We start from the raw sequence: 14,995 nt of genomic DNA, 5'->3' as shown, positions 1-14,995 counted from the left end.
CTGTGCTGAGTCAATCCACAAGGTTTAGGTTGAGTTTGTCCCCTCTGGAAACAGAGGGAGCCATTTGGCTTGTGCAGTTGGATGAGTTTTTGTCATAGATTTTTAATTTCCTTGTCCGCTAGAGCAGCCCGTGGCCGTGGGGAGCCCCCCGGGCGCGGAGGCGGCTGCCGCGGGGAGCAGGGCCGGGGCTCTGCGGGGAACTGGAAACACCAGCAAGCGCTTTGCTGCTTTATTTCCTTTGTCTTTTCCTTTTTTTTTTTTTTTTAATTACAGACAAAATGGCATTCATAAAGTGTATCCTACTCCTTATGCAAGTGTATGTTAGTATTATATATAAATGTTATAGCTGGCAGTACATGAATGAGCTGTAACTATCTTACTTGACTATTAAAAAAAAGAGGGAAATTGTGGTATGAAGGCGCCCAGCTCGGGGGAGGTGCCTGTCCCCTGCCTGGGGTTGTGCCCTGGGAAAAGCCCTTCCCGGAGGGACGGCCGCTCCGGGGAGCCGGGAATGCCGGCGCAGCAGGACCTCAGCTGGAGCCGGCCCGGGCAAGGAGCGGCGCAGGCTGAAGCGCCCCTTCGGCCTGGGTTTCCAGACACTTTCGGAGGCAGTAGTGTTCTTAAGTAGCTTTATCTTACTCTCAGCATCTCTTTTAAAACCAGTCTTTGCAGTGATCTTTTTGTGTTACTTAAGTGGTGCTTTTTTTTTTTTTTTTTTTTTGCTTTGTTTTGTATTTGGCACAATCTGATTTAAAACGTTCCTCTAGGAGAGGTAAAAAATCACATCACCATTAAGCCTTTGATAAAGTGAAAGAAATCATTTTGGACACATGGGAGATTCTTGTAAAGCTTTATCTGAATTATCCAATGTATCTATTTTATTCATATAATCTTGGAGATTTTCTTACTCTAATATATGAAAATGGCTGTCTATGCGTTTGAGTCTGTGCAATACAAAAGAAAAATAATATCTGAAATGCCAACAGTTTGGGAAAGACGTTAGTATTGTATTCATATAGCTCTATTTCTGTAAGTACCGTTGTTCTTACAAGCCACGCAGTTGGATTTGTATTTTCTTCTTGTGTTGGAAGACGGCTGGTTTTGGTATTGCATAGTAAAGCATCTCGAGTCTAATGCAATGTTGAGACTGTTCCTGTTATGTAGAAGCACTGAGGCCAGTCTGGAATTTCAGTTCTCCTCTGCTATGAGCCAGATCATAAAACGTTTCCAATGATGGCAGGTCTGTATAAGCCCCGGGAAGCTCTGCGTATGACTTGGCACTTGGATTTCACATATCTTTTTTTTTTTTAATTTTTAAAAAGTTGTTCATTGACTATATACTGAGTATCCTATTACACATGCTCAATTAAATAGGAAAATGCTCAGGTCTGTCTGTACTGGTGCACATCATTTTCCATCTCTGTTTAGGGTTTCCCACTGCCCACATTGTGCAGCGTAACGCCAAAACAGGGGGCTGATTCTCTATGGAGGTGGAGGGTTTTCAGACACACAGAGCCCTCCTTGGGGTTGGGTTGTGGTTTTTCCAGGCCTGGGGGGGGCATCACCCCGTCCCAGCGGCCGGGCAGGGCCGTGCGGGACGGGGCCGCAGGCTCCTGATAAAGGACTGAACCCACCGCAGGCCCCACTTGGGTCTGGTCCTGTTCAAACTCTGGATCTGGGTGCGATTCCTTCGCAAGTGTCAGACATCGGCGTCTGCCTGGGTGCAAGCAGGCCCCTGTGCGAGACACTAACGGTATTTTTCATTTTTGCACTAAACTAGTATGAGATGCAATCTGCTGCCTATATATCTATTTATATATCTATCTATATATATCTATATATTTTTTGTCAGGTATTTTTCAGTGACAGGACTTCAGCATTAGACACTTTCTAGTACTCGCAGTACTTGTTTGCTTGTACAAGCTAGACCCACCAGCAGTTACTGCTGACCGTTTTTCCAGTGGATCCCAGTTTTTTTTGCTGCCGAGACACATGAGCGTTTTGTTGCTGAGCTCCTCTGGCTCGGTGCCTTATAGACCGGCATTAATTATCAGATGTCTGTGATGTCTCTATACATACTAGGGCTGCTTTTCCTAGCACGCAGTGGATGGTCAGAGCTGTTTGTATTTCTTTGTTTTCCTTTTTGTGTGTATTTAAAAAAAAAAAAAAAAAAAAGGAGACCGACATCTGCCCGGTTTTCGCTCTGCTTAGAGGTGGTTGGAGTCTGTCAGTAACAAACAGCTGATAGTTTAGGGGAAATTAATATCCCTTTAACCAACCGTGACAAACCGCTGATCCAGTGACTCCCTGAGGAAAGCTGTGTGCACGGAACGTCCTTTTGGTAAATGAATGTTCCGTGGTCGGTCTCCAAACGCCCATGGAACTAACTGAGAGCTGAGAGCTTCCTAAGCTGCCCCCGTCTGCAGCGGGGGCTTCGTGGAGGTTGGGAGGCTCTTGGATTCTAGGCTATTTGTAGGTTGTTTTTAACGCCTTTTGCTCCTTGTACATTTACCATACAGGCTTGCTGAGCAAAGTGACTCTTCCAGCATCAGCAGATTAAACTGGGTAGTATTGAACAAGACATCCATGTGCTGCTGCTGCTTTCAACACCCACCTCTGGAAATTTTTACTTTGCCCTCCTGTGCAACTCTCCACCCTTTAGGCTGAGTGGATGGGGCAGGGGCATCGTAAAACAATAAAAAACACACAAAAACACTTTTATTTTGTAGTACTGTAAAATTAATTGCTTGAATTGAGATACAGAGCTTTGCAGAGTAACTGTTTTATATGAATCTCTCCATTTTTTGGAAGCATAAAATTGGTGAGAGGGCACTGCCTATAGGCAGAGCTCATGTTGCACTGTGGTGTATAAATTTACCATGAAAGTTTGCTTCTTTATTATTAGCAAAAACTGCGTGCGTTTCCCCAGGGAGGTTTCTTAGGAGACACCAAGTGCAGCCCCCGGTGGCTGCGTGGCCGGGTCGGAGCCGCCCGGGGCAGTAGGATCTGCTGCTACAGGGAACGGTCTGGAACAACCTGAGTGTTTGAAATTCGCAGGTCACGGTGACTCCGGGGTGTGATCAAAGTATCAGAGGTCTAATAAAATGTTAAGTGCAAAAGTAGCATTGAGGTGCTGTGTAAACTGCATGCATTAGGGAGTAAAATCTGTCCCCTAGGAAAATCAATATTTAGCAAAAACAATCAATCACAAGTTAAGGTAACAAACTATTTTTTAATTGTAATATCCTTCAAGAACCATTCTAATTTTTACAAATTATAAAATTTACAATTACAAAAAAAATCAGGATCATGATCATTATCTACAGCAAGTTCAGTTTTGTGAAAAAATATATTCAAAAATTAAATATCAAAAGAAAGTTAAATTCATTACTGAAAAACAACTTTCATAAATTATATTGCAGAAATGCTCAAGACACTGACGAAGTATTTTAGCGCTTTTGCTAGTATTGGCTTTGGGTGCTTACAGAAAAATAACCTGCTCTGCTAATCCCGCACAGCAACTGAGCTGCATCTTCCTGCAGCCCACGAGCAGCAGCAGCGGCTGCAGACGGACTCGCTGCTCCCCTCTGCCTCCAGGCTGGTTTTTCCATGTCTTTACCTACTGCCCTTGGTTGCTGTAGCTTCTTGCTCTTTTTCAGAAAATTTCAGCAGCTCAGTAATAGCCAGGTCCTGTAACGCACTTTTCTTCTCAGAATAACCCAAGCTGGAATAATACTGGTTCATTTAGATCCTGTTGCAGCCTTCATTTTTCTACTTAGACATAACAAATGGAGTGGAGCATGAAAGCAAAACCTCCCCTGGCAAGGCCTGTCAGGGCGGGCTGCGTTGGGGCACGCTGAGCTCTACTCTAGGCTTGCTCTAGTTTTGTCAAACATCATTACGGGGGCACAACCCCCCGACTGGGCGGGTATGTGCAGGGCAGAGGATGCAGGGGCCCAGCGGATGGGCCATTTCTTAAGTTAAATGCAATTAACACCAGTATTATTACTAATAAACAAAAGCAACCTCACCAAACTGAAATTAGGGCATTGCTTTCTTCAGTAATAGGTCCAGACCATGTCCAGCGTGTGATCACTGCCTGCTCTGCCAACTGTTTAATATTAAAGAGGCAGTGATACCACACATAAAGTATTAATTGCCTTACTGGCTAATTTTCATTCACTTTCCCCAAATTTTCTTCAACAATGGCGTGAAAGCAGAACATGTATTTGTAAGGGGAAAGACCCAACCTTACTAGGTCCTTTGCTTTAGACTTCCAGAATTATGATAACAGGAGTTTTTATATATATATATATATATAAATATATATTCTGCTCTTTCTGCAAGAGCAAAATGGTGTAGGATTTTTTAGAACAATACCCAATAGCATGGAGCTCTGGTGAGCCGTTTCACACCCTCTTTGTTAACAGTACTTAGATGCAGTACTTTATCTCTTAGTACAGAGATAAAAGCAGACACTGCTTTCTAAAATATTTCTTACTGATACTTGTAGCAATTACCATGCAATAGTGATCATTTGGGGCCTTAGTGGGGCTGCTGGTTCATTGTTCTGCCCTGCTCTGCCACGTTCTGCTCAAGCACCGTCACACACACACACACACACGCTGTACCCCAAAATATGAGGAAGAGCATCCCCCACGGAACAGCCCTTCCAGAGGGAAGAGGAACCTAACTGCTGCGTGACGGAGAAGGCTCGGTTTCATGGGGCAGTTCAGTACAGGAGTTAACCCGCGTGAACTCCACTCCGGGGCAGAGCCGAGGCAAACACGATGGAATCTGGCCGGAGAGGCACGGGCTGTGACACACCTGCTGCTCCTCCTCCGAGCAAATACTTGATGTTCAAGCAAACACGGAGGCAGTCGCTCGCTCAGGTCTGTTCTGCAGTCACTTGGTGCCGCCCGAGCTCCGGCCTCTGCTCCGGGGCAGGGCACACACTGCAGCTGCAAACCCAGCCTGCTGCAGCGGCCGTAAAGCCCGAGCAAACAGTGGCCACTGCCTCTTCACAGAAACAGCCTCCAGTCAGGAAATTTAATACTGGAACTGGTAGTTCACTCTCACAAAGGCACTTAATACTGTCCTGTGCTTTAGACTTAGGAAAAGCTGTAGCAGTGTCTAACACTAGCCCTGTGCTGGTTTCTGCAAACGGGGTGGGGGCTCTGCTGCGGCTCCTGGTGCTGCCGCGGAGGCGCCCACCCTCGCGGGCACCGCGATGACGAGGCCTCCCCGACTTACCTGTGTGCTGACTGCAAGGCAGGGGCAGCTACTGCAGACACCAGCCCTCCAAGGACCGAGGGACACAAATCCACTGGACATGGTACAGCTGGGCCCTACCCTCGCTCCTGCTGATGACCCTCCAGGATGGGTATTTGCTCTTAGCAGCCCCTGTACCTCCCTCTGCTGCCACAGGTACGACGCCTTCCTCCCCAGCCTCCACCAAACTCAGCAGAACTGACCTCTCCCCCACCCCTACTTTTTTTTTTTTATTGCTTTTGCTGGCAGACTGATTTTATACAAGTCTTAAGAACAGCACTGCAATAACACGCCCAAACCAGCTTGTTCCAGCAGGTGAATGCTGCTGCCTGCAGCCTAGGAAGTAGCTTAAAGCGATGCTGTGCTAGCCTAAAGCGCACCGCAGGGCAGCAGCGAGCGGCTGCTGGGGACACGGCCCTTCGCCCATGACGCCCGGGTCCTAGATGAGCCGCTCGGTTGGTGGCATCTTGATAACGTTCCACATTTCCACGCGCGCCCCCTCCTTCTCCTGCCGGCTCGGGCTGTAGGTTCCCTGAGTTGCTCTGCGTCTCTTCATGGCAATCGCGAGGGCTGCGACGGCTGCAAGGAGCAGGGCAGTCCCTGCAGCCCCGACTGCTCCCAGCACGGAGGAGTTGCTGAGCTGAGCCCACGCTGGCTGCTGCGGTAGAACAGGGTGTTACGGAGCAGCCCTGACCCGGCACCAGCTCCCTACCAGGGCAGCAGCCTGCCCAGCGCCCCGCTCTGCCCGTACCAGGCACCCTGGGGCTCCTCTCCCATTCAGCCCCTCCTGCTCACACCAGTTTTTGGCAATGGGCCCTGCCCGTGAAGCCCCCAGCTGTGCCGCCACGTGTGCTGTGCGGTACCCATGGGAATGTCTAACGAGAGCCGAAACAGAGATCCCGTCCCGCGTGGCTCCGTACAGCGCGTTCAGTCCCGCTCCTTGGGACACTGTCTGCCACGAGGCAGGAGTTCACAGCTGCTGTTGCTGTTGCAGACTGCTTTGTGAAACCAGAGTGGATAACTTCAGATGCCTGAGCTGAAAAAGCTTCGGGTGAATTTGAGTTGTTGAAAAGCAAAAAGGAAACCCAAAAGAAAACATTATATACAATCACAAATATCCTCTGTACATCTCTCCTTACAAGTATACATCTTTAGCTGCAAATTCATGCCTAGTGTAGCCCTGCCTCTTGAAGCAGCACCAGCTGCCCGGAGCCAGAGGAGTGGCAAAGCAGGAGCCCCTGCCCCGTGCAGGCCGGTCACTGGGAGCCAGTGAGGGCCAAGTGACTCAAATGCGAGCGGCTGGGACCGTATGACCATGTAGTTCAAGTCCATGTCTTCGGCACCATGCCTTAAAACCGAGATAGAGAGAGCGGATCTGCTGCTGGAAAAAGGCTCGAGGTCCAAGCCGACCTCGCAGGTGCATCTCCTTGCCATGGCAGGGCCTATATTAACCGCTCTTCGGGTGGCACCTTTAGGACACTGTCCATCTCCAAGCGAGCTCCTGCCACTTCTTGCTGACTTGGGCTGTAGGTTCCCTCTGACTGGCGCCGCTTCCTTGCAGTGAGAATCATGAATATGAGACCGATACTGAGTAGCAGTAAAGAGCCACAGGCTACAGGGACAGCTACTTCAATTAGTGGGGAAGGGAAGAAAGCACCGGGAGTCCCTTTCTGTAAAAGAAATTAACAGAGAAACCATGAAACGGCAGGAGTTACCAGGACTTAAGCTGGAGAGCCCCAAGCGGTCAGACCGGAGAAGGGTGAGAGGGGAAGAAACTAAGAAGAAAATGAAAAAGGTGGGCAGATGATCTGCACCTGAATGGAAGAGGAGAAGTGAGGAATAAATAGAAGGCTTGAGGGCACCTGTACAGAGAACATTAATCTCTAAGCAAACTGTTTTCAAATTTGTTTTTTTTTCTTTTTTTTAATGCAAAGAACAGCCAATAAGAAGCTCTGAATTCTGCTTTGTAATTTAAAACTAGTGGCATCAGGGACATTCTTCAGCTCTGCCAAAGCTGCTAGATAATCTCAATAGGACAGAGTTATATACAGATATTTGCTGATGGGACAGTTAATTACGTTACAATAATTCATGCAGGGCACAAGGACAGAATTATCATGAGGAAGAAAAGAGAAGATTTCGTAAGCTGATTAGCTAACTGGCATAGAGACAGCAAACCTAAACGCAGACAATTTATGGGACTAACCTGAGGCTAGAAAATTGCTATGAAGAAACAGTCCTTTGCACATCAGTTGCTAACCAAACTATACAGCTGTTTGTTACAATTAGAAGGAGCAGTAGTTAAGAGTCTGATCAACACTTTGGACATGTTAGATGAAGTAAAACAGTTCAAATAACATCACACACTGTATTTTCCTCCTTGCATAAGGCTTTTCATGGCAGGAAAGCCCCTTAAGATTCAAATGCCAGTGCAATCAGCAGCTGAGGTGGCAATCTTGTCTTAAGACAACTTCTTACAAATAACATCTAACTTTATATTTCAGTCTGCTATCACTAGAAATTTCACCAGCACCAGATGTTTTCAGGCTTAATATTTAACATATTGCAAAGCAGAAGACTATGAAATCAAGAACTGATATAAAAACCTTACAGGAATTTTATTAAATAAAGTAAAATAATGAATGTTATGTATGAAATCCACTGATTTTGCAATTGAGAAGTTGTAGACCGCCAAGGCTCACACTCTTAAGTCTGCTCTGTAGGACTCTAACTTGCTGTTGACATTAAGAGAACGTGCAGCAGGGAGGTGAGAATGTTAGAAAGACTGATGTATTGATGGGAGATGTCAAAGAGAAAGCCTGAGGACTGAAGAAATGTAGCCACATGAGTATTGCTTTGCCCCTCTGGGATTAAGGATGGTAGTGAGGATGAAGTAATAAAGAATGAAAACATTGTGGAATTTGTCTCATTAAAGAAAGCCTTAAAATGATCTGATAAGCTTAAGAAATCTTTCTTATTATCAAAAATAGTATCTGCCACCTTGCAGATGAAAAGCAAAAGAAATCAAGTTTGATTATTTAAAGCAATTAGATACCAAGCTCTGTATACTCTGGACCACTCTCACAAAGCAATGTAGGGCAGAAAACAGTGCTGAAGAAAAAGGAGGCTCTCCAACAGCGAGCAAGAATATTCCCAAGAGAACAGAGTTCTTGAAAGTCCTCCCATCCTCAAATGACTGAATTTCAAATCGATTGCTGCTGGATTCTCTTCCTCCTCGCACAAACCCGGAACTCCAGCCATGTGCTAGGGGTTAGTTCCAGCTTTGCAGAACATGCAGGTTAGTGGCACCGCGGCGATGCCCGAGCGGCGCCTGCCCCACGGCCCTCGCTTGCTGCGGCTGGCAGGGCACAGAGGGCCGGCAGCCAAGGCACTGCCTTCTCTAGGCCGCTCACTAAGAGCACACTCCAGTTAGCCACGCTCTGCTCTTCCCAGCACCACCACAAGAACTGCCACTCTTCAAGGAAAGACAGTTCTGCAACAGGTCACAGGGAGGATGAGCGTCAATAAGGGGAGTCTACAAGTATGTGGGACAGAAGGGCTGTACGTGATAGGAGTTCATGCATGCAAACTGGAAATGTCAGGAGGGACCCGTGGCACATGCATTCTATAACTCTATTACCCTTAGTAACAGCAACAGCAGCAAACTCCACCTTGGTGCATAGCATTTTCCATGCAGTACGGGTTAGTGCATTCCCAGGTTACCAGACAAGCTACGTGTCCATGCAATGGCTTTACAGAGAAAGAAGCAAGGTGTGATTTAACAGCTGCCAGACAGAAGGATCTCAAACACCAATGCTTTGCTCATGAAGAAAAGGAAAAGCATCATAAAGCCTTCCTATCCAGTGGTCAGAAAATCAGAGTCAGTGGGTAGAAGCACATTGTTTTTCTACTTCTATTTGAATTGTATTTGCTACTTCAAATTATCTCATGCAAAATATAAATAAAATACCAATTGTACTTGCATTCTCCCAAAATTGTGGGAGGCAGCGCAAGGCGGTGAAGGGGGCAGAGAGGAGGAGAAAGATGTAATTAGAATTCTGGTTTTCCTTTTCTCTATGAGCATAAGACAGATATTACTTATTATCTACTTTTTGACACCCATATAGAACCCTGAAACCCATATGGCAGCCCATGTCAGACACTGGGAAGTAACTGGCACATTTATTTCTATGCTGGAGACTAACATGCATGAACATTGCCAAAAAAAAAAGTTTCACATTTTGTGTTTCCTTGGTACCAGCTGATTTCCTACCTGTGCTTCCTAGCGCACTTTCCTTCAAAACACAGAGGTGACTCTGCAGCACGAAGGCCGTTGCCCTAGCATCCTCGTACCAAGGGACTATTTCTAAAGCTATTTCTGTTCCTCACAATCACAGCTGGGAAGGACAGAGAGGAACTTCCAAGTGCAAAGGGAAGGAGGTGCTTACGTTAACGTCACAGCGGTCTCCCGTGTAGCTGGCACTGCACACACACTCGTATTTGTTCACAGAGTCTTGACACGTACCTCCATTCTGGCAAGGGTTTGGATCACACTCATTTATGTTAATTTGACAACTGGAAAGAAAAGATAATAGAATTAAATTTCTTACACCTGGTTCTTGAGTTTGTGTGGAGCATACAGCCTACAAAAGCCTCAATTATTTTAAAAGTTTCCTTTGCTTCTTTTTCAGATGCTTTCTCCAGGGTCAAACAACATGAAAGTTTTAACCATTCATAAAAATCCTCCTGTCATTTCTAAATGATAGAAGCCAATATGGCTCTCTAGCCCAGTTAATGAATTCCCATAAGGCATAAGGCTGTTACGAAATTAGAATCAGAAAACGGATAAATGTAAGCACACTTTTGCAGCTGCAAAATGATGGGTCTGGTTTTAATCATTCACTGTATCCTAGCGTTTGTTTCAAGGTGACTTGTCCCTACACAGTTGTCAGTACCACTACTTCTCCTGAACTGATCCCATCAAGTTTTCTAGCTATTTAACTCAGTCATGAAATAGAGATGTTTAAAATTACAAAATACTTACAAACAGTCTAGCTATGAAAATCAGCAATGCCAGCAGTATCATTATCAAACCTACCTCTTCTAAAAATAACATTTAATTTGCAGTTTTCAAGTAGTCATTTGAATGGCAAAAGGATATATGACAGGATGAAGCATGTGAACCTCTTCAGTTATCTCAGTGATGTAAAAATGTTAGCACTAGCTCCTTTGCAGGCACTTACTTCCTTCCAGTGAACCCTGGCCTGCAACTGCAGTTGGCTCCCCAGGTCTCGCTGACGCATTTACCACCATTCAGACAGGTGAAGTTCTTGCCACATTGCTGGGGTGGGAACGGCCATCTGGAAAAAACAAGAGATAACCTTTAAAGCTCTCTTTTGCAACAGTAGGAGCAATCATTTCTAAAGTGCTCTCTGATTCAGTGGAGACTGGGGTGGCAAAGGTTTGACACAACCCGAGAAAAGTCTTGGAAATCATCTGGAATTTGGCTTTTGGCACGCCGAGTGCAGGTTGTGCTGCCACTACTGTATGATGGAGCTGTATGAGAACCAGGACACACTGTGACTGACCAAGCATTTAAAAGCAAGGGAGGAAAACTACCAAAGTGTCCCCAAGTAAAAATCCGAGTTTATCTGGGGGATCCTCTAAGCCCTTCCTCAAAGCACGCAAGGCACCTACTCGCAGCGAGGGCCTGAATACTGGGCCGGGCACTTGCAGGAATAGCCATAAACCCCATCAATGCAGGTAGCTCCATTTAGGCACTGGTGCCGCACACAGTCATCCACGTTGATGTCACACTTCTTCCCAATGTATCCCCGGAAACATTCACACTGGAAATCGGCCACTGCGTCCACACAGTCCCCATGAACGCACGGGCTCGACTGGCACTCGTCGATGTTGGCCTCGCAGCGCGGCCCGCCCCAGCCGGCGCTGCAGATGCAGCGGAAGGAGTTGAACAAGTCCTCGCACGTGGCGCCGTGCAGGCACGGGCCGGGCGCGCAGACGTCGGCGCCGGCGCAGCCGAGCTGCACGGCCCCGCCGCGGGACACCTGGAACTGCTCCGGCTGCGGGTACGGCAGCGGCGCACCGAGCGGGAGGTAGATGCCCCCTATCTTCACTTGTCCGAGGCAGCCCGTGTAATTTTCAGCTAGAACTATTGGCGCATTGTTTTTTAGGAAGTCCAAGTTCCCAGCATTTCCCTGCAGGGTCATATTAACAGACCCGTCCAGACAAAGCAGCCATCTGGAAGACAGTGCAGTTGGCTCTTCCATGGACATGGAGATCGTGTGCCAGGCACCGTCTGTGACCAGGATCTGGCTCAGGAAGCTGACCCCTTCAATGCTATTCCCACTTCTGATATCGACAGCCAGGGAGGCGTTCCTAATGGCTATCTGGAGGAAATCCACTTCTTCCACAGCCCACAGCAAAACAGCATCTTCATCCCTCGTTCTGAAATCCAGGTGGAGGCTGCTCAGAGTTCTCGTCACTGATGTGTTGGTGGTAAATTCAACGGCAGCGTAACTATTAAATGTTGCATTAGCCAGACCTATAAATAAAGGGGAAGAGCATAAGGGATTTGGAAGACAGTCAGTGTCCTGTTTGAGTCAGACCAATGGCAAACTCCTGGCAGGTTCCCCACCTTGGGAATCATGCAAGCTTTGTGTGAGCAGGATTAAAGGCCTGGCCACTGGCCCTGTTAAAGCTCTTTCTGTTTACACTAGCACCTCTAACAGAAATATCCAACTCTTGTGTAGCCATTTTTATTTATCAGTCTCAAAGCACTGCACAAAGATGCAATTATCCTCCCATTTTATTGCCAAAACGCCCCCCATAAGTCAGGAAAACAACACATTCAAGGCCAATGAAAAAGCCCATGTCAGAGCACCCTGGCATCCTGTGATCCAGGAGAAAATATTCTTCCCACATTAGATCATCATTATCTAACTAGTTTTCTTCATTTCCCAGGGTTCTGCCATAGGTGAAAATTAAGACACATTTACAATACATAATTGTTTACGTGCTACTTGGTGAAATAACCTGAGAGTCTAGAAATGGATGAACATTGCAGAGAACAGGATGGTCTTTGCACTGCAGTGGTAATAAGATGGGTAATTATCCCAGGAAAATGGACAGGTTCTTCCCTGATCAAATCAAAGTAACAGAAGAAAACACCTTTAAGCACCATGTTTGCTCTATTCCAAACTGGTGGTAAATCCACAGGGCCTGCTGCCTGGGCATTAATGGCCTTACGCACGCTTAGAGGTACTGCAACCATGTGAGCTGGGAATACAGCCTGGCTGTGGACATAAATGCTAAAGGAGAACTGCACTTACACACATATCCCGCTGGAACGTCGACGCAGGTGGTAGCTTCGGGGCATGGGTCACTTTCACACCACACTCTCTCTTCACAGAATTTCCCAGTGAAATTTGCTGGACAGCTGCAATGAAAATCATTCCAAGTGACGATGCATCTGCCCCCATTCTGGCATGGCTCAGACTGAAAAACAGGACAGGTGAATTTAGGAGCAGCATAGTTCATTTTGGATCTAAGAGAATTTGGTAAGAGGAAGCATGACAAAAGAGAATAATACAAGCAGTGTTTGAATCAGAAAGAAGTGCAATTAAAATAGAAATTCAGTGGCAGTGGAGGAAGCAAAAAGGCCTCTGAATAAGTAACTTCTGAGATGCCGCCTTTCCCTGTGTGCACTGCTGACCTACAGAAACTCTCCAGGTAGCTCCATAAGCCTGGAAAAGAGCAGCAGGCAGGACACGTGCAAGGACCTCATGCTTCAGAGAGCATCTCACCCATACAGCTAATGGTCTGAACAGGCTGACCTTCAGCCTGCTGCAAAACCTATGGATTCAGACACATACAGATATAGTAAGTGTGGTGTTGGACACACCAGTCTTTGAAGCTCCCCTGTGAAAGTGTTTTTGTTGAGTCAAACCACAAGGCAGTACTAGGCTACTGATGATTTGTATTTAGTTACTTGACTGGGGGAAAGGGAACCACATTCTCACCTGCTCTTGTTGCTGTAGCCCCTGACGTTGAGGGTCTACCAGACACTGCTCTTCTCTGGCTAAGCTTTTTGGTTGTTTGCATGTGCTTAAGTCAAAGCAAATGTTTGCCTAAGTCAATACCGAGCAGTTTTCCCATGTTTTGCATTTTTAGAGAAATCTGCAGCCTTCAGGTTTGGAAAGTTATACTATGAAATAGGCAAAGAGAGATAAAGTTACATAATGGGAGTGAGGCTACAATTACAGGCAGCAGATGCTCTGGAGCACTCCTTTCCTGCTTCCCCTCCTGTCGCAGCCTCTTCCTTTTTGCCCATGTTTCAGCAGGGGAAAAAAAAAGGCAGAGGGAGAAGCAAAGGGGGGTGGGGGAAGAGCAAGGAAATACTGTCTACCTGTGTGCTAAGATGACTCTCACAGACATAAGTAATTGCTGATTAATTACACACAATTGAGAAGAATCACCATAAGCTAAAAGCAATTCGAAATTATTAGAAACAAAAAGGAAAGTCACCAATCCCTGCAGGTTCAAGCTCATCTAATTGAAGCATTTGACAACTGCTGGCATTAGAATATGCTTCCTACCTTACAGGTGTCATCAGAGATGCAGCCATTCACAAGACTGGTGTTTTGAGCTCTATTCAGGTCCTGTGGCAGACTGTAGTTCTCAGCCTGAAAAAACTGTACTTCAAGGTTGTTTAGCTGCACATCTTGCAAACAGCCTTTAAAATATCCTCCCCAGTCAGCAGTGCTGTCCGGGTTAGGATGTCCACCAACATGCACCTCATAGCCAGCTAGAAGAGGTCTAGCTACAAGCTGCCCTAGCTCCACATCTCCCTCTGACTGATGGGCGCGAACCACTCCGTCTTGGAAAGACAGAGCTACCAAGTGTCTTCTCCCATCAACTACGTTTTTTGGAAAGGTCACAGTATCTGCAGACATCTCAATCTTCAGCTTGCTGTTCTTCAAGTACATGGTGAGGCAGGGGCCGGTTTCGTTGCTGATTTGTAAAAGCAGACCATTAGGTTTCAGACTACGAATGAAAAAGGAGATGTTGAAATTTGCACCAAGGCTGTCAGAAAGGGCAAAAGAGGCAAAGCTGGTGGAATTCTCCAGGCCAAATGTTGCTGCTGGGCGCTCTGGAAAAGAAAAGAAAGGCACATGAGTTCTGCAACAAAGGGAAGGCAGCTGACACTGGGACATTCAAAGCTGCAACCCTTTATGAATGGGGCATGACCCTTCTTTCAAACATTTCCAACATATTGAGAGCAATTATGCTCTCTCCCTGCGAAGGTCTGGGAAATTAGGAAGCAGGTGAATGTGTCCTTGCTCTCTTTGGAAGGCAAGGAATTCAGAGCAGACAAGTAGCAGATGCAAGAAAGCAGGTCTAGCAGGACCCTTGCCACCTAGCAGATTTATTAGGGGAATTTTAAGCTATAACCTTCCTTTTAAATTTTGTAAATCCCATAACAGCAGAGCTACTCTCTACTTGCTATGCTTAGGACAAAGGAGAGAAAAAAAATGCAACAACAATATTAATAGAAGCCTTGCAGGAGCATAAAAATGCAAATGGGAATGATTTTATCCCAGACTTGTCAGAAAGCTTTCCTTAACAGTTTTTATCTATAACACATTCCTTTTCACCCTCTAGGCAGAAGCTCAAGTAACAGCTTTTTGTAGTGAAACAACTT

General features: G+C 46.3%; 1 protein-coding gene across 4 annotated transcripts in view; it reads right to left on the bottom strand.

Moving 5' to 3' along the window:
- Positions 1–6,662: 6,662 nt before the first annotated feature.
- Positions 6,663–14,995, bottom strand: part of CRB2 (crumbs cell polarity complex component 2) — a 42,130-nt gene continuing 33,797 nt past the window's right edge. For all 4 annotated transcript variants that reach the window (XM_088525385.1, XM_088525386.1, XM_088525387.1 and 1 more), the window contains 6 exons: positions 13,890–14,443; positions 12,624–12,789; positions 10,969–11,836; positions 10,515–10,631; positions 9,720–9,846; positions 6,663–6,941 (listed from right to left, as the gene is read on the bottom strand). In XM_088525385.1, coding sequence (XP_088381511.1) covers positions 6,714–6,941; positions 9,720–9,846; positions 10,515–10,631; positions 10,969–11,836; positions 12,624–12,789; positions 13,890–14,443 — 2,060 coding nt within the window. In that variant the 3' untranslated portion in view covers positions 6,663–6,713. The remainder of the gene's footprint in view (positions 6,942–9,719; positions 9,847–10,514; positions 10,632–10,968; positions 11,837–12,623; positions 12,790–13,889; positions 14,444–14,995) is intronic.

Source organism: Tinamus guttatus, unplaced genomic scaffold (genome assembly GCF_059628265.1).
Source record: "Tinamus guttatus ecotype Peru unplaced genomic scaffold, ASM5962826v1 Tinamus_guttatus_pri_ptg000226l, whole genome shotgun sequence".
In the NCBI taxonomy this organism is placed as follows: domain Eukaryota; kingdom Metazoa; phylum Chordata; class Aves; order Tinamiformes; family Tinamidae; genus Tinamus; species Tinamus guttatus.
The sequence above is the reverse complement of the archived record's forward strand: the minus strand, read 5'-3'. Positions and strand labels throughout refer to the sequence as shown.